Below are 25228 nucleotides of genomic sequence, written 5' to 3' on the forward strand. Positions count from 1 at the left end.
AATGCCCAGTCATGCTCTTGAGACCTGGGCAACTCCAGGCCATCAATCCTGAGAGTTCAGTGCAAGAGCCAACATTATTGAATGCAATATGATGGACGCAATTGATTCTCTCCAAAGTAATCTGTGACAATACAAATGCAAACAAAGTTTTAAGAGTTTCCTTTTTTCTTTTTGGGTACTGGGGACTAAACCTGGGGACAGTTTACCACTGAGCTGCATTTCCAGCCCCCTCTCCCCTTTTTTAAATTTTAAGATAAGGTCTAAATTGCTAAGGCTATCTTTGAACTTATGATCCTCCTGCCTCAGCCTTCTAAGTCACTGGGATACAGTTTTACACCACAATGCCCAGCTAATTTTTAAGAATTTCTGTGTGCGACTAATCTGATTTTAAAATATATACATATGAACTCATGTCCTTCAATTTTGGGACATGTGCTTGAATTTCAGGGATAATTTCATGTATTTCTTCCAGGAAGGCACTAGAAAAGCTGGATATCACTATGGGGGAAAAAAAAAGTCACAAGCCTATATAATTGCAGACTTCAGAACTGATTTGAGATGAAACAAAAACATAAATGGGAAACCTGAGTGATAAACGTTCTTGGAAGGAAACAGAAGACTATCTCCACTGCCTTGAGGTGGACCTCAGATTTCTCAGAGGGGATACAAAAAGCTCAGATGATAAATGAGAGAAAATTGGCAAGTGGAATTTATCAAACTAACTTTCTGCTCTTCCAAATATTGATTAAAAATGAATAAGCAACCATTGGAAAAAATATTCATAGTAATTATGTATGGCAAAGGACCTGTGCTCAAGATGTGTAAAGATCTACCAAAATTGATAATTAAAAAGACAATCCAATTTTTAAATGGGCTAAAGATGAAAAGATATTAACAAAAGAAATATAAACAAATAATAGCACAAATAAAAATTTAACAAAGCATTCATCAATAGGAAAATGAAAATTAAAACAGGAAGATTCTACTTGCCATATGTAAGAATGTTTTAATACATTTGATTCACAAGAGCTGGCAAGGTAGCTCAGTGTCAGAACACTTGCCCAGCATGTGTTAGACCCTGGGTGTATCCTGGCAAGGATGATGGGTCTTTCATTCATTGTTGGTGGGAATGTCAAGTAACAAAATCACTTCAGAGAACTCTTAGGCAATTTCATAAAACGTTCAAGCACATGTCTACTTCATGACCATATAATTCTATTCCTAAACATTTATCCAAGGGTAAAAAATATGACCATCAAGAAAAAGTATACAGATTGAGTTTCTCTTACCTGAGCTGTTTGTTAGCAGAAGTGTTTTGGATTTAAGGTTTTTTATTTTTGATTGTGAAATATTTGCATAGTCTTAATTAGACATCTTGGGGAGGAGACCCAAGTCTAAACACAAAATTCATTTGTTTCATATATTCCTGATATACATAGTCTGAGGATAATTTTATACAATTCTTTTAGTGAGCCTGCATTTTGACTGTGAATAGTCACATAATATCAGGTATAAATCAAGTATACATATTTTTCTAGAATATTATAGTAGAAAAGATAGAAAATGAAGGAGAGGAAATTATCAAGGAAACAATCCAACAGCATGTATTTCCAGTCTAAAAGGGCCATTGAATATCTGAACAATGGATAAAAATAGACCTACACTTAAAACCTCAGTGTCAAATTCCATTATACTAAGGCCAAAAAGAAAAACCCAAAACAATCTTGGGGTTGGGGAATGATTCCATCCATGGATCCAGAATCAGAATGACAACAGTGATACTGGACATTCAAAGTAAAGTCTATAAAAATAAGAGAATGATTTCTAACACATAATTCTATACCTGTGAAACTTCTAATGAAGTGTAAGAATGAAGATTTGACATTCAAAACCTCTAAAATATTTATCTCCCCAAAACTATTTCTTAGGAAGCCTGTAGCTTGCAGTGTTTATAGATAGTTTCTTGTTGCTATGACAAACACATGAGAAAGATTTAGAGAAGGAAAGATTCATATTGGCTCATTATTTCAGAGGTTTCCATCCATGGTCAGCTGACTTGAAGGCACAAACATCATGGTGAAAGGATGGAAGGAGAAAGCTGCTCACCAAGTGGCAGCCATCAAGCAGGGAGGAAAAGTGAAGAAGGGCCGGGGACAAATGTACCCTCCTTTCAGGGCATGCTCTCAGTGACCTACTTCCTACAACTAGGCCCAGGCAACTCTTCAGTTTCTACTACCTGTCAATAACGCCATCAAATACAAATCCCTCAGTGGACCAGAGCTCTCATGATTCGGCCATTTCCCCAAACCCCCACCTCTGAATACTGCTACGTTGGTAACCAAGGCTTCAACACATGAGTCTTTGGGGGATGTTCAAAACTCAAACTCTAATACTTGTTTTTTTTCATTCTCTTTATAGTGTATTTTACAGATCAGAGGTTTTTAATTTTAATGAATCCAAACTTATCAATTCTTTTTCATCAATCATGCTCATAATAAAAATGTCATCACCATACCAAGATTCCCAAGATTTTCTCCTCTATTATCCTCTTATTGGTTTGCATTTCACCCTTAGGTATATAACTTATTTTGTGCCAATACGGGCGTGTAAGGTCTGTGTCTGTCTATCTATATTTTACATGTGGATGTCCAGCTGCTACAGCACCACCTGTTGAAAAATCTGTCCTTTACCCAACAAATTGCCTTTGTTTCTTTGTCCAAGATTGGTCAACTATATTTGTGTGCATATATATTATTGCTACCTAATCTTTTCCATTGATCTATTTATATTTTTCCCCTAATATTAAACTACCTTAATTAATGTAGTTTTACAGAAAGTCTTGAAGTCAGTAGTGTCAGACCTCTTACTTTGTTCTTCCCTTTCAATACAGTGTTGACTATTCTCAGTGTTTTGCTTTTCCCATAATTTTTTAGAAAGTTTATTAATATCCACAAAATGCTGGTATTCTGACTGAGATTCCATTGAATTCAGAAATCAAATTAGGAATAATTGACATTTCAATGCTATTGAATCTTTCTATGTATAAACTTGGACTATCAGTTAACTTATATAGTTCTTTGTTGACTTCTTTTATCAGAATTCTGTAGTTTTCTTCATATAGAGGTTATATAAATTTTGTTAGTTTTACACCTAAATATTTTTTGGGAGTGCTACTGTAAATGGTATTGTGTTTTTAATTTCAAATTCCACTTGTTCATTACTGGTATACAGGGAAGTGATTTTTTTATATTATTCTTATATCCTGCAATCCTCTTTAGTGACTTACTAGTTCCAGAAGTTTGTTGATTCTTTCAGATTTTCATTACCTGCCTTTTAAAACTCTGTTATTATTCTGATTTTTAAAAACTAGTAAAATAGATATGCATTAGTTTTCTAAGACTGCCATTACAAAGTACCACAGACTGGGTGAGTTAAATAACAGAAATTTATTATCTCACAGGTCAAGGAGCCAGAAGTCCAAGAATAAGCTCTAGGTTGGTTCCTTCTTGGGGCTGAAAGAAAATATGTTCCTGGCCTCTCATTAGCTCCCAGGTGGTTATCTTCTTGGGTCATTCCAGTCTTCCCCCATGTGTGTCTATTTCCTAATCTCCTCTTCTTGTAAGGACACCAGTCATATTGATTTAGTCCACCCTAATAACGTCACTTGACCTTAATTATCTTTTTAAAAAGACTTCTCCCTCTCCAAATATAGTCATATTCTAAAGTACTGTGGATAAGAACTTCAAAACATGTGTTTTCAGAGAAAGTGATTCTGCCTATAAGAGGAATATTCATTGAAAAGTAAAAAATACATTCAATGGCAGTCATTTACTCCTTAATTCAAAGAACCTTAGGAGTTCATAAGATTTTTAAAACATCAAGTCATATGAGAAAAATACAGAAAGGGAACGGGGGATATATAGGTTCTATAGGACAAATATGTCAGTACAGTCTCATATCTCTAAGAGGAAAATGTCTTCCTTCTCATCTGTCTTCTATCAACTGGTACCCCAAGCCAGAATGGTACCATAGGCATTCATTATATTGTAAGTTAAACAGGCTTACTGAGCTTACCTGGAAATCTAATCACGATGCATAATGTTATTTCCCTGGAAAAATGTGTTCCAAGGAAGTTGGATTCTGACCTGTGGCGCAGGAGTCTGACTGTGGGACTGCTGGGCCTGCCTGTCGAGATTCAATTGAGGGAGTGTTCTAGGATATAAACACTGGGAATTAAATTTCTTTTCTCAAGAAATTAGCTGAACTAACAGATCAATCAGCTTTCAGCAACAGAATCATGTGAATGACAAATACCTAGTGAGAAACTATTACTAAAGAAATAGGGAACTGATCCTTAAAACGGAAATTTAGGAACGCAGTTTGGTTTGGACTAACACCTATACATTCATATATTTATTGGGAAAAAAAGCAGCACTACCCATATGTGTTTGTATTTCATGTGGTCTATTCATGTGACTCTCATACAGTAGTTTCCCATTAAGTTAACATAGCTGCATTGCTAGGAAACCAGAGTTGGTAGTACTCTCATTGTAGACACTCCTACTGACCAAGTGATCTTGGGTAGGGCTGTCAGTGGTACAAACATATGCTAAAGACCAATATTCATTTTTATTATGAGCATGATTGATGAAAAAGAATTGATAAGTTTGGATTCATTAAAATTAAAAACCTCTGATCTGTAAAATACACTATAAAGAGAATGAAAAGCACCATTCCCAAATGGGCAGAAGCCAAATGGTACCAAGGTCATCTGGGGTCAGTACAACCACTGAGGATAGATGACAGAGATAGAGGCTACTTTCTCATTCTGGTTGAGCCCAAACCTCCTACAGTCTCTTCATCCAGAAAAGAACATGCAAATGAACTCAAGACACTGTAGCTTAGTGTGTGGCTAGGGAGTGCTAACACTGGCTTTCCTTTACAAGTTGATTCTGAACACATCAGAGTGTGTGTAGAAGGATTCCTGTCCCATTGACCACTGCTGTCAAGACTTTTGCAAAACCTGATCACCAAAGAGAAGCCCAAAGCTAAGAGGATACATTTTCCAGTGTAAATACAAAGCACTGAGGAAAACCTGAGTATCTAAACCATCCTTACTTACAGACAATCTCACCTGTCAAATGATGAATATGCTTGTGTTCCACTTTCTCAGAGGTTGTCTTCCTGAATGGTGTTTCCAAGGGCAAAAGCTGGGGTGTTTCCTTTTCTTGGCCACTGGGAACATTAGGAAAAAGTCTCTTCAGCACCTTTTCAACAAACACTATAAAGGCAAGCAAATAATAAAATGAATAAATGCTTTACTATGTTTATTTAAATCAAAAAGGGCTTTCATTTGAAATAAAAAGAAATCCTCACCACTTGAGAGTCAAGCAACTGGCTCCCCACACTGGTCACTGGGCACTAGGGAACACCTAAACACAGACTCTCAAGCCACCACCGAGACATACTCTGGAAATGACCTCCATTCCTTGCCCTTCAGAAGACATCCACTTTGCTGCCTGTTGGTGCCCTACAGGGCACACCCCACAGGCCATCAGGGAGGCCAGGCCTACCCCAGGTTAAACGCACAAAGATGTGCACCTGCTGTGCACAGACTCTGATCTTTCATCTTCTGTTGAATTTCTCCTATAGTGCAGCTCTTGCACCACCAGAGTGGGGTTTGGCTCTGGGAACTAGGTACCTTCTAGGCTGGTTAGTCTGCATGAAGGTCACACAGTTTCTAGAGTCAGGCATAAGGCAGACCACCTCTGAGGAGACCAACAGGGTTCTGATGGGCATCACCCTCTCCACCATATGTTTTTCTCCTTTAAATTAATCAGCCTGGCAATCATAATCAAGGAACAATTTTATAAAGGCCACATGGTTCTACCATGTATGTGGAAATTCTTCACTTTATTTTAGTTTACATTCTGCTTTAACTGGAGGTGGGATGGAACTATTCTAATGAATTAACTTTATTCTAATAAAGTTAATCTTTACATATTAACTAAATTGTGGTTTATAAACAGCTAAGACCTCAAAAAAGTATACTGGAAAAGGTGAAAGAGGAAAGGCTGATAAAAGGAGTTCCTTTTTAACCTCATTAAATTTAGAAACTTAAAAAAAAAAAAAAGTAGCTTCGGAATCACCACAAATTCTGTGGCAGAAGTAGAGCGCCTCATACAGGTGTCTCCATGTGCACAACGGAGTGGATAGGTAATGATCAGCAAAATGAAGTCCCAAGAGAGAAAATGAGAGTGGCTTCCAGGGAAAGTAGAGGGGGTTTCCTTGGTTCCACACAAGAACACTCCACTTAAACACATCAGTCTTCCTAATTTCATCATCTACTCAGAGAATGTGTTAGAAGTAATTCCTTCAACATGTGTTTCAGCTGTAAAGAATACAATGTGGGTTTAAAAAACAAAAGGGCTCTCTGCACCCTGATAACAAGAACTTCCAGTGGCTTCTTGTATCATCTATTAAAACACAAACTGCTCAGTGAGGGAAGCAGGTAAGCACTAACATCATGAACAGAATGGCTAATAATCTGAATCTCTACAGCTCAGTGGATCCTGATGAATAAGAGGGTTCCTTTCAGTTGGAGCAAAAAAACCCTCTGGTTAGGTGTAAAATGTGAATTTAATAATAACGATCACTTAAGCACTCAGAACTGATGAGGTCCTGGCAACAAGAGAGTGCCCACATACTATTAAAAATATTACATGAAATCATTAATAGCATATAGAACCTTGCCAAAGTGTGGTTTCCCATACAATCTACGGAGGTTAAGCAGAGTCCAGGACAGAAAGGCTTCATGTTGAACAACCCACATGAAATGTGATCATCCAAGCTGGAGAGCATACCTTGGTCATGGGGAAGAGACAGGTGGTCTGTGCAATATTCTAAAAAATGTACTATAGTTCTCAAAAGTATATCAAAAGGAAAGTTCAAAATTCCACACCATAAAAGTCATGTATATTTCCTTTAAATGGCAAAGAAGAAAATGTCCCCGGGGCAGGGATTGTGGCTCAGAGGCAGAGTGCTCGCCTAGCACACGTGAGGCACTGGGTTCAATCCTCAGCACCACATAAAAATAAAATAAAGATATTGTTTCCACCTATAACTAAAAAAATAAATATTAAAAAATAAGAAAATGTCTCATTTCAAATGACAGTGACACTCCCTAGAGGAAATTAAAAGCAGATAAAGTATACTTTATTTACAGACTATCACTGAATAAAAATTTTCATGAATTAGAAAAAATTCTAAGATAAAACTGTAAAAAGGCATTGGTTTTACAAAGAAGGAGGGCAGAGAAGCTTAGAGCTTAAAAGACTTGCCAGAATGGCAGCATCCAGCTGAAATCATATCTATGTTACAACTTCCTCCATGTGCACAATACATGGGCCTGTGCATGCAGGAAATTATGAAAATATAATGGTCCAGCAATTCCAAGCAACACCTGTGGCCAACCAGCTGCCTAGTGCAGAAGGATGCAATACAAAGCCAGATAACAATCCCAAAGAAAAAGAATAGTTCCAGTCTCTGTGGGCAAACAGATCACCACTGGGAAACGCTGAACCAAAATTTTGCTTAAACAAGAAAGCCAATGCTTAAAAAAACTGTAAAACACAATATGAGGACAAAAACATGCAACATCTGGCCCAATTTGTCTACCAAGGCTTTTGACACAATTTCTGGGTTGAAAAACAAAACATAAGAAAATGCTATATAACAAAGATTAGGGAGCATTTTCATTGAATTCAATTTATTACCCAAAATAAATTATATTTACAGCCTAATTAATGGTAGTTTTCCAACAAAACTAATAAATGTTCCAAATTAAAATATTTAATAAAGATGTATCAACATCATAAAAATTTTAAAAGTAAAAGTCATGGGGCTCGGGCTGTGGCTTAGTGGCAGAGCACTTGCCTAGCATGCATGAGACACTAGGTTAGATCCTCAGCATCACATAAAAATTGACAAATAAAACAAAGGCATTCTGTCCAACTACAACTGCAAAAAAATTTTTTCGATTTATTATTTTTTTATTTATATGACAGCAGAATGCATTACAATTCTTATTACACATTTAGAACACAATTTTTCATATCTCTGATTGTGTATAAAGTATATTCTTACCAATTCATGTCTTCATACATGTACTTTGGATAATAATGCCCCTCACATTCCACCGTCATTTCTAACCCCCTGCCTCCCCCACCCCTCTGCCCTCTCTAGAGTTCATCTATTCCTCCCATGCTCCTCCTCCCTACCCGACTATGAATCAGCCTCCTTATGTCAGAGAAAACATTAGTTTTTTGGGATTGGCTAACTTCACTTAGCATTATCTTCTCTAACTCCATCCATTTACCTGCAAGTCCCATGAATTTATTCTCTTTTATTGCTGAGTAATATTTCATTTTTTTTATCCATTCATCTATTGAAGGGCATCTAGGTTGGTTCCACAGTCTAGCTATTGTGAACTGTGCTGCAATAAACATTGATACGGCTGTGTCCCTGTAGTATGCTATTTTTAAGTCCTTTGGGTATAGACTGAGGAGAGGGATAGCTGGGTCAAATGGTAGTTCCATTCCCAATTTTCCAAGAAATCTCCATACTGCTTTCCATATTGGCTGCACCAATTTGTAGCTCCACCAGCAGTGTATGAGTATGTACGAGTATGCCTTTTTTCCCTACATCCTCACCAACACTTATTGTTGCTTGTATTCTTAATAGCTGCCATTCTGACTAGAGTGAGATGATATTTTAGAATAGTTTTGATTTGCATTTCTCTAACTGCTAGAGATGATGAGCATTTTTTTATATATTTGTTGACTGATTGTATATCATCTTCTGAGAAGTGTCTGTTCAGGTCCTTGACTCATTTATTGATTGGGTTACTTGTGGGGTTTTTTTTTGTGTGTGTGTGTGTATGTGTTTAGCTTTTTTATATTATTATTATTATTATTATTATCTACACATGACATTACAATGATCTTGGCAATTCATACATTTGTATCATTGGGGTATAATTTCTCACTTTTCTAATTGTACAGATTGCAAAATCACACTGGTCATAGAGTCACCTATATATACCCTAGAGATTATATATCTTTATATACCCTAGAGATTAGTGCTCTATCCGATGTGTGAGGAGTAAAAATTTGCTCCCAAGATGTAGGCTCTCTATTCACCTCACAGATTGTTTCTTTTGCTGAGAAGAAACGTTTTAGTTTGAGTCCATCCCATTTATTGATTCTTGATTTTAATTCTTGTGCCAATCTTATTAAGGAAGTTGGGGCCTAATCCTACATGATGAAGATTAGGCTTACTTTTTCTTCTGTTTTTATTCCTAGGTCCTTGATCCATTTTGAGTTGAGTTTTGTACATGGTGAGAGATAGGAGTTTAATTTCATTTTGTTGCATATGGATTTCCAGTTTTCGCAGCACCATTTGTTGAAGAGGCCATCTTTTCTCCAGTGTATGTTTTTGATGCCTTTGTCTAATATAAGATAATTTTAATTTGTGGGTTAGTCTCTGTGTCCTTTATTCTATACCATTGGTCTACCAGTCTGTTGTGGTGCCAAATACCATGCTGTTTTTGTTACTATTGCTCTGTAGTATATTTTAAAGTCTGATATAGTGATGCCACCTGCTTTACTCTTCCTGCTAAGGATTGCTTTAGCTGTTCTGGGTCTCTTATTTTTCCAGATGAATTTCATGATGACTTTTTCTATTTATATGAAAAATGTCATTGGAATTTTGATTGGAATTGCATTAAATCTGTTAAGTGCTTTTAGTAGTATGGTGATTTTGACAATATTAATGCTGCCTATCCAAGAGCAAGGTAGATCTTTCCATCTTCTAAAGACTTCTTTGATTTCTTTCTTTATGGTTCTGTAATTTTCATTATATAGATCTTTCATCTCTTTTGTTGATTCCCAAGTATTTTATTTCTTAAAAAATTTAAAAGAAAAGTACAAGTCATGATAATCCTAAAATCAGTCTATATTCACAGATTGACGGTTGGTGGGATTTGCCAAGTATAATCAATAGGAAATATCCCTATGGGAAATCACAATCACTGCCTTCTGTAATGCAGGCAATTCTCTTAGATGCATTCTAATCTCAACTATATGTCCTTCAGAACCTAAAAGTCAAGCATAAATTTGTAGCTTGCAAAGACCATGGAATCCAAGGCCTTTGGATTCTCAACTTAATTGTGTCTGCTGTTTTCATCTGCATGATTGCTGTGGGTGACTGTATCTGTCTAGAGGTTCAGGACAGGTGGTTCCTTCCTCAAGGTCAAGATTAGGTCTGGCTTGTTCTGGACCCCACACCCCACCTAGTCCTCAGGTCTCCTTACTTCCATCAAGGGCATTAGTTCCCCCAGTCTCCTTGCTATTCATGACTTTAATATTTTTGAAGAATTCCATCAGTTATTTTGTAGGATCTTCCTAATCTGGGTTTGTCTGATGTCTTCTCATCATTAGATTGAGGTTATTTAGGCAACATCATCACACAGTGTTCGTCTCTAATTTTTAATTGTAGATGGACCCAATACCTTTATTTTTATGCTTCACATGTGCTAAGTAAGCACTCTACCACTGAGACACAACCCCAGGCTCCAGGTGGTTTTTTTAATGGATGGTTTCAGATATTGCCCTGTCCTAGCTCTGCTTCCGTTAAGCTTCACCACCACCAGGTGCAGAGATATCTGTTAGATTTCTTCTTGCAAAGTTACTATTTTTCCATTTATAATAAACAAACATTTGGTGCAGATACTTTGAGACTATACTGTGGTTTAGATGTGTGGTGTTTCCCAAAACTCATCTATGAGACAATATTAAAAGCTTAGAAGTAAAATGACTGGGTTATAAACCTTAACCTAATCGGTGTCAATCCACTGCTGGGATTAACTGAATGGGAAGTATAGGCAGGTAGGGTGTAGCTAGAGGAAGGGACCACTGGGGTGAGCCTTTGGGGTTTACATTGCAATATGGTGAGAACTTTCCATTTCCTCATGTCATGTCTTGAGATGCTTTCCTCTACCAAACTCTTCCGCCATGATGTTCTGCCTCACCTCCAGCCTGAGGCAAGGGAGTCAGCCATCTATGGACTAAGACTTCTGAAACTGTGAGCCCTCAAATAAACTTTTCTTCCTTAAAATTGTTCTTATCAGGTCTTTTGGTCATAGCAGCAAAAAAGCTGACTAAAACAGACAACATCCTTTTCTGAATTTTATCCACTAAATTAGCATCACATGTGGGTCCTGTCTGCAGCACACATGGCTGTGGCATTTCAGTGGTGGTTTTTCTGTTTCCCTTATTCCTTCTGTATCACATGGATCTCTCCTGTAGGGAAGCTGTCCCGCTTCTTCATTTGTTTATTGGATTATGACTTTTTATTACTTATTCACTTCTGGATGCTTGAATGTTTCAGTTATTCTGAGAGTTAAAATCCTATATCATTATTGCATATTTTGTTGCTCAAATCATCCCACTGCTGGCTACCAGTTCTTCAGTGTGGATCCAGTGCCCTCTGGCAGGCCCATGCTCTCCTGCAAACAGACTCTCTGGCCCCACGAGATGCAGCAGCTCATCCTACATTTTCTCTACTCCACATCTGGAACCAGCCCCTTCTACAAGGAGCAGGGTATTTAGCCAGCAGGCCTGGGGTTTTCAGATGCTGATTGCTATTACTTCCATCCTTTTAATCACAAATCTAATCATGCCTGGCCTTTGCTTAAAAATCACCAAATAGTTGGGCATGGTGGCACATGCCAGTAATCCCAAAGGCTCAGGAGGCTGAGGCAGAAGGATCACAAATCAAAGCTGGCCTCAGCAACTTAGACCCTGTCTTAAAAAAAAAAATCACCAATTATTTTGCACAAATAAGCCACTGAAGTCTGAGAAATGTCTTGGCCATCCTTAAAGACAAATAAAAAATCTGAGTAATAGGGGCTGGGGATGTGGCGCAAGTGGTAATGCGCCCGCCTAACATGCGCGGGGTGCTGGGTTCGATCCTCAGAACCACATAAAAAATAAAAAATAAAGATGTTGTGTCCACTGAAAAATAGATATTAAAAAGTTTTCTCTCTCTCAAAAAAATAAATCTGAGTAATAAAGAGAGACAGCATACATGTAATCAAAAGTAAAAATGCAGAAGTGCCTAAAAGACACATATCCACATAACATCCCTCTATAAACATATAACAAAACTGACAGAATGAAATAGGTAATCATAAAGAGTATGTAGCAACTTAAAAGTTTTTAAATAAGTATAAATACAGTTTAAGCATGAAAGTTTTAGCCTTTGAAGTTTAAATTCCACTTTTTGTTGAGGGTGGGGAAGAATGCCATATAACTTCAAATGTGTTAATTCATAACGATCAAGATGTCCTCTATAGCTTACATTTGATCAAATAGGACGAACAATTTTCCTTTTTAAATTAAAATTGAGCAGTGTCAAAAAAATCTTTCCTTGGGGCTGGAGTTGTGGCTCAGTGGTAGAGTGCTCGCCTAGCATGCGGGAGCACTGGGTTCGATCCTCAGCACCACATAAATGTAAAATAAGATATGTGTCTACCGAAAACTTAAGAATAAATATTTTAAAAAATCTTTCCTTATCCCATGCTAAATTGGGTTTAAGTGTCTTGTAAACACTGTAAACACAAGTGGACGAAGTGATTTCCACCTTACACAGTGTTTTACAACCTCATAAGCACAAACACATCTTTTCCTTGTAGGCCACACATGAGGACCTCTCTGGCATCCAGCCACTTCCCTGTAGCACAGACCTGTTCCATGAGTGCATTGAATTTGTGAAGTGCATCCCTGTTCATCCTATTTGTTATAAACGTTATTACAAAAAAAAAATTGAACATTTAATAAACATTCCTTTTCAGCAGGAGTGAAGGCATGACTTTCAGATTCAATACTGGCAGATATGTCATCTGATCCATGCCTCACTCCTAAAGTGTACTGTAAACAGCACAAACAAATGTGATCTCAAGCAGATGTCAAAAGGATATCTTGTTATTAATGTGGGGCTTTTGTCTTTAATGAGAATTTTTATAAATTTTAACCTAATTCCAAAATCTAAAAATAAATCGGCTGACAAATACATCTAAATGCTTTCATTTGCTATAGAGCAAAAAGTATTTCTGAAAATAATGATTTTAATTTTTTAAATTACTTAAAAAAGCAAAGTTTAAAATTAAAATCTCATGAACTACTTTCTACTAATATTGCTGGCAGATTCATTGATGAATTTCATTAATCTCAGCATCTGAGATAACATCATAGATATTAAGACTGGGAATAAGATTTTGTGGGATACAGTAACACTTGAATCTAATATCTGAAAACTTGTCTTCTGGGTTGGGGGAAAAGCATTTGATTCTCCACCCTTAATTCTCTCCCTTCTGTAATAGTTAATAGTAGAGAGTACATAATCCCTGTATATTCATAAGAGAGGATGCAACCACAGCACCTTGATCCAGGCAAACAATATCTATGCATCATAAGAATAAAAGGATTGCTGTTTTGTCACTAACAGTGTTCATGTCATTAGTTTAAAAGAAACAATCAGCTATTTTAAACCAAAAACACTATATAGCCAACTAACTCTCACTGTGTCCCTCCAACCTCCAGTTATGAATAAATACCTTGTAAACTGCTTAACTGTTTCCTATAAATATGAACTTCTTTAGCAAACAAAAGATCTTCAACTGGTCAATTCACTTTTTGATCAATATTAAAAGCAAAACATTTTTTATTTCAGATACTGGGACACTATATGCAAGTCTGTAGTACTTTAGTTAAAGTAGTTGTCATTTTTGGCTTGTTGAAATGTTCCTTTTGACCTGATGTGTTATTGTTTCTTTTTGTTGTTGTTGTTTTCGTGTGTGTGTGTGTGTGTGTGTGTGTGTGTGTGTGTGCGTGTGTTTTAAACAAAAAAATTTCTTAAAAACAGAGCTGGGAGATCAGGTTCTGGGAGGCAAGCTTTTGCTGCAGGACCCAAAAGATTTGAGCTACATGCTATCATGCTGACAAATAAAAATTGCCTAGTGGCCATAACCAGCACTCCACCACCTCTACCAGGCCAGAAACCTGAGGCCAGTCCCCTTCTCCTTTTTCTCACACCTCATCAATATTATCTTCTTCCAGCAGTGGAAGCAAGTTTAAACTTGAAACTCTATAGTGTCTGTCAAAAAGCAATCACCAGAAGACAAAAAAGCAGGGAATGGGTGTTTAATGTCAATAGGAAAAAAAATAGCCTGAAGGAAAATAAATATAATTACCAAGCAGAACAGGCAATCAGAATTGAGAAATGATGGGCACAATAAAAGGTAGATGTGAAGAAAAACATCCAAGTTAAAATTAATATGTTGCAATACCAGAGAAATTAAGTTTTCTTTCCAAAGGGGAACTGAGTTAATTTATTAAAATTTTCAGAAAGGACTGCTGCTTACACTTGCTATTTCAATTTAAAAACAGAAGCCAAATAAAAATCTTACAGTAAAGCATTCTTTGGAAATTGGACACTTAGGAAAAACTGTGAATATATGTGCCTCAGAAAGAAATGGAAGTTTGGTTGCTGGTGGTAAAACTGTTTATTTCTACACTCTTCTTCAGGGCAGATACTTGGTTTAAAATCTAACAATTGGGTACCAAAAAAATTTTGTTCCATTCTAACAAAGGTGTTAATGGCAGCATTTCAATGAATCATTTTTTTCTATTTTGTCTAAAAAGCTTTTCCAAGACATACGGCAAAAAATTCAATGATAAAGTGTCATATTGGCTCTTGAATTCTTCTTATTCCAGATATTTTTTCTTTTTAACTGATACATAATATTTGTATATTTATGGGGTACAGTGTAATAATTCAATACATGTACATAATATATAATGATGAAATCAGGTAATTAAAGTCTCCATCTTCATGTCATTACTCTGTGTTTGGAGCCTTCAAGCTCTGGTCCTCTGGTTTCTGGTGAAGTATAGAGCTGTTGCTAACTACAGTGATCCAACTGTGCTGCAGTTAGAACACTAGAACCTAATTGCATTTTGGTACCCATTATGCAGCCTTCTTCTATTTCCTTTTCCCTGGTCTCCAACGACCACTCTTCTCTGAGATCAACTCTTTGAGATTTCACAAATGAGTGAGAATATGTAGTATTTGCTTTTCTGTACATGTCTTATTCACTTCACATAATGTCCTTGATTTCCATGTTGTATAAACAACAGAATTTCATTGATCATGGGAAATGGGTGTACATTCCATTTGACAGGCTCTCGTGGAAAAAAAAAAAAAAACAGAAACAGAAACTTTTTCTTTTATAATATTCCTTTCTGAAAAAAGGAAAGTAAAATGAAAAATATTTAAAGCATCTATGATCTTTGAGACCACCAATGCTACCACCTATTAAAGTCATGAATATTTTTATTTTCTTAAAAACATTTTAGGGGTTGGGGTTGTGGATCAGTGGAAGAGCGCTTGCCTAGTACATGTGAGGCACTGGGTTTGGTCCTCAGCACCACATAAAAAAATAATAAAATTTGAAAAATATTTTTAATAAATTTTAGATTGGAAAAGTAACATATTTTCTCCTTGTTATCTATGAATATAATACACTTTAGTTAAAATAGTAATGTTTTCACATTTCATTTTACTGAATATACACTGTACATCTAGAACATTCTTTGGTGGAAGACATTAGGAATGATGTTCATTTGTGTTTCTCTAACCAAAACTTTCAAAACACTTATAATTCCTATAAACTAGTGGAAAAGTGAGACTTTCATGGGAAAAAAAAAAAACATGTACAGCCAATTTGGGGATATGAGGAAAGAAATCAGTTTTAAAAAAAACACTTTCAAAAAGTGAATGTTCTTCAGGTACAGTGGCACACACCTGTAATCCTAGTGGCTCAGAAGGCTGAAGCAGAAGGATCTCAGGTCAAAGCCAGCCTCAGCAAAAGCAAGGTGCTAAGCAACTCAGTGAGATGCTGTCTCTAAATATAATACAAAATAGCTCAGTGGTTGAGTGCCCCTGGGTTCAATCCCTGGTGCCAAAAAAAAAAAAAAAAAAAGTGAATGTTCATGGGAAATTATACAACTGATTGGACATACTTACAAAAATCACATTAAAATAAAAGATATATAAATACAACCTGTTAACTTAAAATGTGACTTCTACTTGGGAGACTGAGGGAGGAAGACTGTAGGTTTGAGGCCAGCCTAGGCAACTTAGAGAGACTGTGTCAAAATAAAAAGGGTTAGAGATGTAGCTCAGAGGTAGAGTACTCCTGGGTTCAATCCCCAGTACTGCCAAAAATAAATAAAATGCTACTTTTTTTGTATTTCATTTTGAAAGAAAAACATACAGAACAAATAGGTTTATGACATAACTTTTCAAGAGTTTTCACTTAATAGATTTTAATTAGATTTTAAAACAAGAGTGAACAGGCTTTTAAAAATGATATTTAAATGAAAACTTGCTACTGAATATAAGACCAAGAATAACCATTCATACGAATTTTCAATGTGGTCAGTTTGATGTTATTCCCTCTTCACCTTACCCTGTTGTATTAAAGAAATCTCCCAAAACATAACTACTAAAACCATAAAACAAAAACAAACAAAATTATTTTTATCAGTTTAAACTATGAAAAAAATCTCATCTCAGTAAATGCCAGGTTGAGTCATTTCCTTTTTTGTCCTGACATATATCTTATTTAAGAAGCCACTTTAAATTTTCCTAGGGTTATTGCATTTCTTGGAAATCTAATACTTTGAATTCTCTCTTTGCAGTAAAAATGCTGTTTAAATGCTGATTAAATACGTGCCTGCCTTCCCATAGATTATCTTATCAATCTGACATGGTATCCTCAAGTAGAAATACACTAGGTATTTGTTTTCTATTAAAACCATAGTACTTATAAAAGAAAAAACAATTCCAAGCAAATTTTGCCCTAAACTTTTCCTTATAGTTTTTCAGTAACTTTTACTGTCTTATCAACTGTTCATAATCATTTTAAATTTGTGGGAGGCTGCAACTGTTTTCATTATGGATTGGTAAAATGCCCTGACAGAGGAGCAAGCAGCACTATTTTGGATGTGGGTACTACTACAGACCAAAACGGGACCCTAAGGCAAACCACTTTGCTGTAATGGCTGTTTTCTCACCATAACAAGTTAGGCTAAAAAATGCCAGTCAGAAGGTAATTTAGAAAGTTGTCTTTATTATAATCCAAAGACAGGGTAAATTCTAATTTTATTCCAGTTTCATTAACATTGGCTTTTCTATTACACAGATCCTAACTTCTAAGCAAAGAACTTGTAACAGACAGGGTGTACTACACCAACAAGACCCACCTCATTCTCACAGGTTTTGTGGCTCAATAGACGGGAAAGCTATAGTGGAAGAAGACAAATACTCAGAAACAGCTGTCACTTCTGCACCTACTCTGCTTTGCCATCTTTTCCAGAGGAAGATAGAGCTACAGTTACTTGCCATGTGCAGCCTCAAACCCATCATATTTTATGGAATCACACTCTTGGGTCTTCGATGCAGGACCTTGTATTTTCTGGGCACTGGCTCTCTTGTCTCTCAAACACACAAGCATCTCTCTCACCTAAAACAAGGTAACGCAGGCTTCACCTGCTTGATACATTATCTGCACTGCTCTTTCCTTATAGGCAAAGTAGACCCCAGTGCTTTCTTGTCTCCTCCCATGCCTTAGGAAACAGAAACAGTGACAGTAACCAGCTGGCTGCCTCCAATGTACATTACTTGACTGAATCCTCACAACTCACCACTGTTTTACAGATGAGGTGCCCAATAATTACAGGGAATTAGCTCCAAGGTATTGGATCAAGTGGGACTGAAATCGGGGCCCATTTCCCATTATAAGCATGGCCTTGAGTTCCTGAGCCATGGGTCACCAGAGAAGGAGTCTTCATGGCACTGCACCCCACTTTTCTCAGGCTTCTTCTCCTTCTATAGTCTCTCCCCACACCCAGCTTTGACTCTTGCTCTATCTAGAAGCTGTCTGCCACTGCCCCTGAGCATCTGCTGCAAGTCTTAGCAGCTTGCTCATTACCATGACCAGCTTTTCCAGGGAAATATTTCTACATCCATCTCTCCCATTCCTTCCTCCAACTATCACCATTTCCACTTGAACACCTCACCGTACACTAGCTGGCCTTCCCATAGCTGCCGAAGCCCCTTCCCACATTTACCGTTCCCACTTATAGGATTATCTTTCAGGGACTCAGCACTTGCCCTGTTCTACTCAGAACCACATTGTCTATCACTACTGACCCAACTGTCTCTACAACTAGGATCCAACATAGCATATCATTTTGCCAGCATTTTTTAAACTCCCTGGTAGCATAAAGCTGGCATTTTCCTCCTTCCTCTCCCTCGGCCCATTTCCTTCCTTTCCCTCTGTTCCTTCCTACCTTCAACATTTCCTAAACATGTTCTCCTTCCTTAAAGATCTCTGGAAGGGAAAACAATTCCTGTTCCAGTGTGAAAGAAATATATCATACCAAGCAGAAAATGTCATAGTAACAACACTGCTGAGCTTTTTCTGTAGGGAAATGAGTATCTAACTACACAGAAGCCACTGACTTGACAGAGCAAAAGCTGTACCTCAACAGTGTCACTTGCACCCTGCCATCAAGCACAAAGAAGAAAACAGGTAGGTTGTCTACAAGTTACTTCATGACATTCCACTCCCAGGAGCTAAAGGTGCCCAGAGAGGCACTGGGGAGTCACCTGGTAAGGAAGTGGTAGGAATGCTCAACTGGACAATCCACAAAAGTCATTCATTCCTAGTTTACTCCTGTTGAGGCAGGATCCAAAGATGACTGTAGCTGGGATCCTTCCTTGAAGAGCACATGGCCCTTGGGGGAGCTGCAGTCACCAAAGCTTCCCAGTCCACTGTGACTCTGAACTTCTGCCATGGACTTACCAGAGTTAGCATTTAGTTGTAGACTGAACATTCACCCAATCTCCCCAAAAAGAATGGTAGTCACTTCAACCATACCTCAGACATGGTACTTTTCCTGTACTTTTTCTTCAATTAAGGAGGTTCATTCATTGTTAAAACTGCCTGGCAACTCTCAGAGGCTCAAGAAACATCCCTCCATCACTGTTCAGACATTTTCTAGCATAAAATAGACTACATCTAAAATCTTTTCAAACATCCTTCCCATTAATCCTGCAGAATTTTGCTCTAATTGTAACAGGAGAAATTTTTCCATTATATTTCCTAGCCAAAGCAATCTACTTTTGGGAAAACAAAACACACGAACAAACAAAACCTTAGAATCATTGCTTCAGACTCTCTGTTCCCCTAGTCAGACCATGACAACCTGGTACCTGGCTGGAGCTAGAGGGGGCCCATTTCAAGCTTTCTGGTCCATCCCAAGGCCCAGTGAGAGAACAGTCTGGCTCCCTCAGACCCCCACCATAAATCAGGCACAGCTTTATACTGCATGGGAGTCTCAGAGGGAAGAGGAATGGGATTTGTTTGTTTGGTCCCTCTGTAGCCTTGTGTCTGGAGCAACTGATTCACTCAGCAGACATCGCTCAGTTGTGCTACCTCCTATTCAAGGAAGCCCACTCGGGCTTCGCAGTATCCTTGCTCATTTCCCCCATAAATATACAAAGCCCTGTCACCTCTCCCATCTTCTGGGACCCAAGGTTCTTGAGGTGCCGCAGTCTGGCTGGGCACAAAATAATCGAGCCACCACAAAAGCCTTGTAGATTCAAACAGCAATTCTTTATTCCTGAACTCTCACCAGCACTCTACACGCACATTCTGGGGAAAATACACTACCTTCTCCGGGCTCTGCATACCAAATACTCTCTGAATCCCAGGAGAACTCAACGGGAACTCAAGGAGTGGGCCCCTAAGGCAGCAGGATACGCCCTATTCCCAGCAGGATCCACCCTAAACCTGGACCCACCCTAATTCAGCAGGATCCTCCCTAAACCCGGATCCGCCCTAATCCCTGAGCAAAGTCACCTTTCATGCAATGTCACTGCAAATGACCTGGGTCCAAGGCAAGCCCATTTCCACAATGGAGAGTCCTCCCTGTAAGCAACATTGGGTAGGCTGACAAGGAAATTGCCATGCGTCATTCCTACTTGGCTATGGCTCTCAGCATTGAGGAACAGCTGGACAGTGAGAGGAGATGTCCTGAAAATCCACATCCAGTCCAGTCTCCTCCATCAGTCATACACTTTGCTACTCCTAATATTCATCACAGGCCACACAAGAGGGGAAAATTGCTGGAGAGATCAGCTCTGGTTTCAGGCTTCAACAAATTATAAGTGCATAGAATTTTTACTCCAACTCAGAACTCCCAAAAGTGTTTCCCAGCAGATGGGCTCCTCAGGTGACCTTGTTGAGATGCAGAAAACTAAAGTTTTTCACTGTCATTTTCTAATTTCAGGATTTATTAATCCATCCTTCCAAATCATGGTGCTCTTAAATAACATGATTTACCTGATGCTTGTGTCACTTATTTACTACAAAAGAAGACTATTTCAAAAGAAAAGAATTAAGAACTGATTAAACCATCTAACTCATTTTAATTTAGGAATATGAGAAAGGTTTTTAAATTTGACTAAGTATACTACAAATGATATAATAACTTCATGTGTAGGAAAGAGCATTTAATTTTATATTTGGAATGTCACAAACATAAGCAGGAATGCAGGAAGAGTGGGTGTGGAATCAACCCAGAAGGCAGGAGACAGCTTTCAGGTCTGTTCTGCAAACCTTTAACATTTTATCAACAGAGCACAAAAGTCCAAGCTCTTCCAGTGGAGAGTTATAAAAATAGTTTGCTCATTAAAGTATGTTAATGTCCCCTTTGGAGCCTAACATCTGATTGTTCAGAGACTGTTAAGTCATTTTTAATATGTGAGATATTCTGGGTTTTTGCAGCCAGCAGAGAAGGAGAAGGGAAAGCCCTAGCATGTTTCCAAGAACAGGAAGACAGATCGATGGACTATTCTCCATATTCTGGGTTCCAGTTAGTCTGCTCCCTTTGCAAGCAAACACCTGTTCACTACATGGGCTTTTCATTTCAAAGGCAAACCGGGGTACAACTAAAAGGAAAAGTTCATCACAACCAATCTCTCCTCCCAGAGCCTTGGAGAAGACTGTGTCCGAGCCTGGGGCCTCGGCCCCGACTGCAAACTGCACACTGTCAACCGCCTCACCAGGAGGCAGGACACTGAGACTGGGGGGCACTGGGAAGGAGCAGCACCCACCCACTCCTGCACCGGGTGACAGGGGTCTCCCGCGGGCGCTCAGGCCGCCGCTCCACAAACTATTCCATCTCAAAGCCCTCACCCTCCGCGGCCCCCTTTCCCACGCTCCCTAGCCCTGGCGCGCTCTCCCCCGCGTCCCCTTCCCCTCACACCCCCTCCCCCTGGCGAGCCCCCCCCCTCGCCGGCCTCTCCCCTTGGGGAGCCCCTCCCCCTCGTCAGCCCCTCCTCACACCCTCTTCCCCTGGCGAGCCCCACCCCTTGCGGAGCCCCTCCCCCTGGCGAGCCCTCCCCCTCGCCGGCCTCTCCCCTTGGGGAGCCGCTTCCCCCTCGCCAGCCCCTCCCCCTCGCCAGCCCCTCCCCCTCGCCAGCCCCTCCCCCTCGCCAGCCCCTCCCCCTCGCCAGCCCCTCCCCCTCGCCAGCCCCTCCCCCTCGCCAGCCCCTCCCCCTCGCCAGCCCCTCCCCCTCGCCAGCCCCTCCCCCTCGCCAGCCCCTCCCCCTCGCCAGCCCCTCCTCACACCCTCTTCCCCTGGCGAGCCCCTCCCCTCGCGGAGCCCCTCCCCTTCGCGGAGCCTCTTCCCCTCACGAGCCCCTCCCCCTCACGAGCCCCTTCCCTCAAAGCCCTTCCACTCTCGGAGGCCCTTCCCTCACCACCCGTCCCCCTCGCCCCGCCTACCGTGCCTCCGGCTCACCGACATCGCTGAGCCGGCAGCTACCCCGCGGCCCATCCAGGGGTCCGGACGCGCGGCGGCGCTTCCGGAGCTAGCCCGCCTAGGCCCGCCCACATGCGGATCGTCCAATCCGGGCCAGGGATGCCTGCCGGGTCCGTCAGTCATTCGCGTTCCTTCCTCGGATTGGCCGGTTCAAGGTTCAGGGCGTGTCCGAGCCTAAGGCCTCGCCCCCGACCGCCTCGCCACGGAGCCTGCGCGGAGGGCGCAGAAGGGGCGGCCTCGGACCTGCGAGGGGGCGCGCCCGCGGGAGGTTGGCGCTGGGGCGCAGGTCCGGGCGCATCCTGGCTGGCGAGACCGAATCCCGGGGCCTGAGGGAGCCGGGTCCCGGTCGCTCTGTCTGTGTGCGTCGCCGGCCCGGCTCCGGTGGCTGCGCGGGACCCCGGTTCTCGGCCGACCTGCGCCTCCGCGGATTCGCGAGGTGCGGTCCGCACGCTGTGCCCGCTGGGCGCACGGACCCGAGGCGGCCCCGTCCCGAGCGCTCCGGGAGGCAGGGCCGGCAGGGAGGCGCGCGCGCGGGAGAGGCGCCGCCGGACTCCGGGCTCCGGGCTCCCGCCGTCCGGGAGCCGCAGAAGGTCCTGGGGCGCGAGGTGGCCTTGGGCTCTGCGGGCCGCGGCGGCCAGCGCGGTCGGGCCGCGGCGCAGTGGAGGTTCCGATGTGCGTTCCAGAGGTGGTTAGCCGCCTGCTGAAAGCCGACTTCCCTGAGGGAATTGGGAGACTACTTTGAGTCAAATGCAGTAAGAAGGATGTCATGGGCTCGCATCTGTGTTGTCCTTGGAGGTTGTGGGAAGAGGTGTAGTGTGGATGTGTGCCAAGGCAAAGTAAAGGAAGTTTACTGGCTGATCCAAGGGGCTGTGACTTTTGGAAAACGGGAAGTCTAGAATGGACCCGAGATTTTCTTCTGGAAGCTGTAAAGTTGGAGTTGCCCAGATGAGGTGAAACCCTTGGGGGATCTTTTTTGGGTGATGGTGTGCAGCTTCAGACAGGTGACATTCCAGTTGCTCACAGGATGCATACACCCTAGTGATCAGGAAGACCCCCCAGGCAGACATGTCTTCCAAGGACAGCCCTTAGGGCCTCAAACCTTTGGAAAGTGGGGAGATGAGGAGGTCCTAGCTGCAGCCCAAGAGAGGGGGTGTGGCCAGAAGAGCGGGAAGAACAGGGAGTATCACTAAGCCAAGTCAAAGAGATCATTCTTCCCAAGTGATGCCGATAGGTCAAGATGAGGACTGGCCTCGTACAGTTGGATTTGTCAAGGGCAAGCCATTGATGACTTTGATTACAGTGATTTATTGGAATGGTAGAGGCAAAAACTTGATGGATATTCACAAAGAGAATTGTAGGGGAAACACTGAAGAAGCTGGACCTAGGCTACCCTCTAGTAGGGCCAGGAAAGTGGCTGGTGGCTAGAGGGGTTTTTAACATAAAGTGTGTGCCAATTTGGCCTGCTCAAATTGATATTGGAAAATAAATCCTGTAGGAGAGAGGGAATAAGTGCTGGGATAATGCCCTTCCTTAGGTTACCCTCAAACTTCTTGTTCTTCATTTCAATCATTCTCACCAGCAGGCCTATTCTGGACCTTCCTATGTTTCAGCAAAATCTTCCCAGGAACCAAGTATTTTCCTCCAGCACTGCTTCTTCAACCATACCCTATTCTTGACACTACAGAGTCAGTGTCCATTTTGACATTTTCAGTTGACTTCCGTGGCCCACCTTTTCCCTCCATCCCGTCAGTCACTGTACCTACTTCAGCTACAGTCCCCAAGGACTTCCATGTCACCAACTCTAGCACAAACTTATCCGTTTTCCTATAACACTGTTCGCAGAAGCACCATAAGCCCAGCTGCCACACCAGCTTCTGGAGACATCATTGCTTCCTTACTCCCTCCTCTCTTCCCACATGACCCATCCAAGAAAATCTCAAACATCCTTGTAACATTCCTTACTTCCCCTGCCAAATTTGTGTTTTCATCATCTCTCACTGAGATTTCTTTAGGCATTTAAAAATTGATCTCCCAGGTCCCACTCTTCTTTTCTCATTCCCACCCCATCACCTTCTTTTCTCACTGCAGCCAAAAAGATCTTTTAAAAATTCCACTGCCATTCAAAAATCCACGGTAATCCATCACAGCAACAAGGCACAGAAGAAAAATCATACAATCTTAACAACAGGTATAGAGAAAACTTTTGAGAAAGTGTAACGTCTGTTCATGATTGCAAAAAAAAAAAACAAAACAAAAAAACAAAAAACCTGAAACTCAGCTAACAACAAATAGAAGGTGACTTCTTCCACTGGATAAAGAATATCTATAAAAACTCTACAGCTAGTAATAAAAGACTAGCGGGTTCTCCACTAAGAACTAGAATCAGAAACTAGAATGTACCTTTTCACCATTGCTTTTCAACACCATACTAGAAAATCTAGCTAATATAATAAGACAAGAAAAAATAAATAAAAGGTATATAGATTGGAAAGGGAGAAATAATACTTTTTTTTCCTGCAAAATTGCCCTGCTCAAAATCATACATTGGATCTTCACTGTGTGTATGACACAATCTAAGTCCTTAAAATGTTTTTTTTTTTTTTTTTAAAGAGAGAGTGAGAGAGGGGGACAGAGAGAGAGAGAGAATTTTAACATTTATTTATTTTTTCTTAATTCTCGGCGGACACAACATCTTTGTTGGTATGTGGTGCTGCTGAGGATCGAACCCGGGCCGCACGCATGCTAGGCGAGCGCGCTACCGCTTGAGCCACATCCCAGCCCCCTTAAAATGTTATAAAAATGCTACTCTCTCCCTTACTCACTTAGTTCTGGTTATTTTAATTGGTCATTTAGAAGAAAAAGCACTAAGTCTTCAGGCCTGCTCTTCTGTCAGGAACCCTTTTACAACCACTGCCTAATTCCCTTTCTTCTTTAAAGTTCTGACATGCCAATTTCTGACTTCTTCTCATCTACTCACTTTTACCTAGAACCTTGCTGGTAGTTCTCTTTGATGCTGTGGGGCTATGGGTATTACTGGGGATGTGGAGGTGGAGGGAGTAACCCTTGATCTTTGGGGGATGGAAGTCATCTGAAAACACATCCCACCTTCCCATTCTCAGGTACATTCCATGCTGTGCCTTAGAGAGTTCCTGGGGAGATTTAGGCCAGTTGCCTTCAGGAATGACCAGCCTGCTAATGCATCTTCCACTAGC

General features: G+C 40.6%; 2 protein-coding genes across 7 annotated transcripts in view; one reads left to right on the forward strand and one right to left on the reverse strand.

Annotated features, from left to right (window-relative positions):
• The window catches only part of Erich1 (glutamate rich 1), a 136719-nt gene extending 114584 nt beyond the window's left edge, over positions 1–22135 (reverse strand). For all 4 annotated transcript variants that reach the window (XM_078030723.1, XM_078030722.1, XM_078030721.1 and 1 more), the window contains exons 1-2: positions 21980–22135; positions 5135–5281 (exon numbers count right to left, since the gene is read on the reverse strand). In XM_078030723.1, coding sequence (XP_077886849.1) covers positions 5135–5281; positions 21980–22031 — 199 coding nt within the window. In that variant the 5' untranslated portion in view covers positions 22032–22135. The remainder of the gene's footprint in view (positions 1–5134; positions 5282–21979) is intronic.
• Positions 22136–22225: 90 nt separating this feature from the next.
• The window catches only part of Dlgap2 (DLG associated protein 2), a 653188-nt gene continuing 650185 nt past the window's right edge, over positions 22226–25228 (forward strand). The window contains exon 1 of one of the 3 annotated variants that reach the window (XM_078030719.1): positions 22226–22452. The gene's annotated coding sequence lies outside the window, so the exon portion shown is untranslated. Of the gene's footprint in view, positions 22453–22499; positions 22769–25228 lie in introns of those variants that run through there. The other 2 variants (XM_078030713.1, XM_078030712.1) reach the window with 2 other exon arrangements.

The sequence above is a fragment of the Ictidomys tridecemlineatus genome, chromosome 14, assembly GCF_052094955.1.
Source record: "Ictidomys tridecemlineatus isolate mIctTri1 chromosome 14, mIctTri1.hap1, whole genome shotgun sequence".
NCBI lineage: Eukaryota > Metazoa > Chordata > Mammalia > Rodentia > Sciuridae > Ictidomys > Ictidomys tridecemlineatus.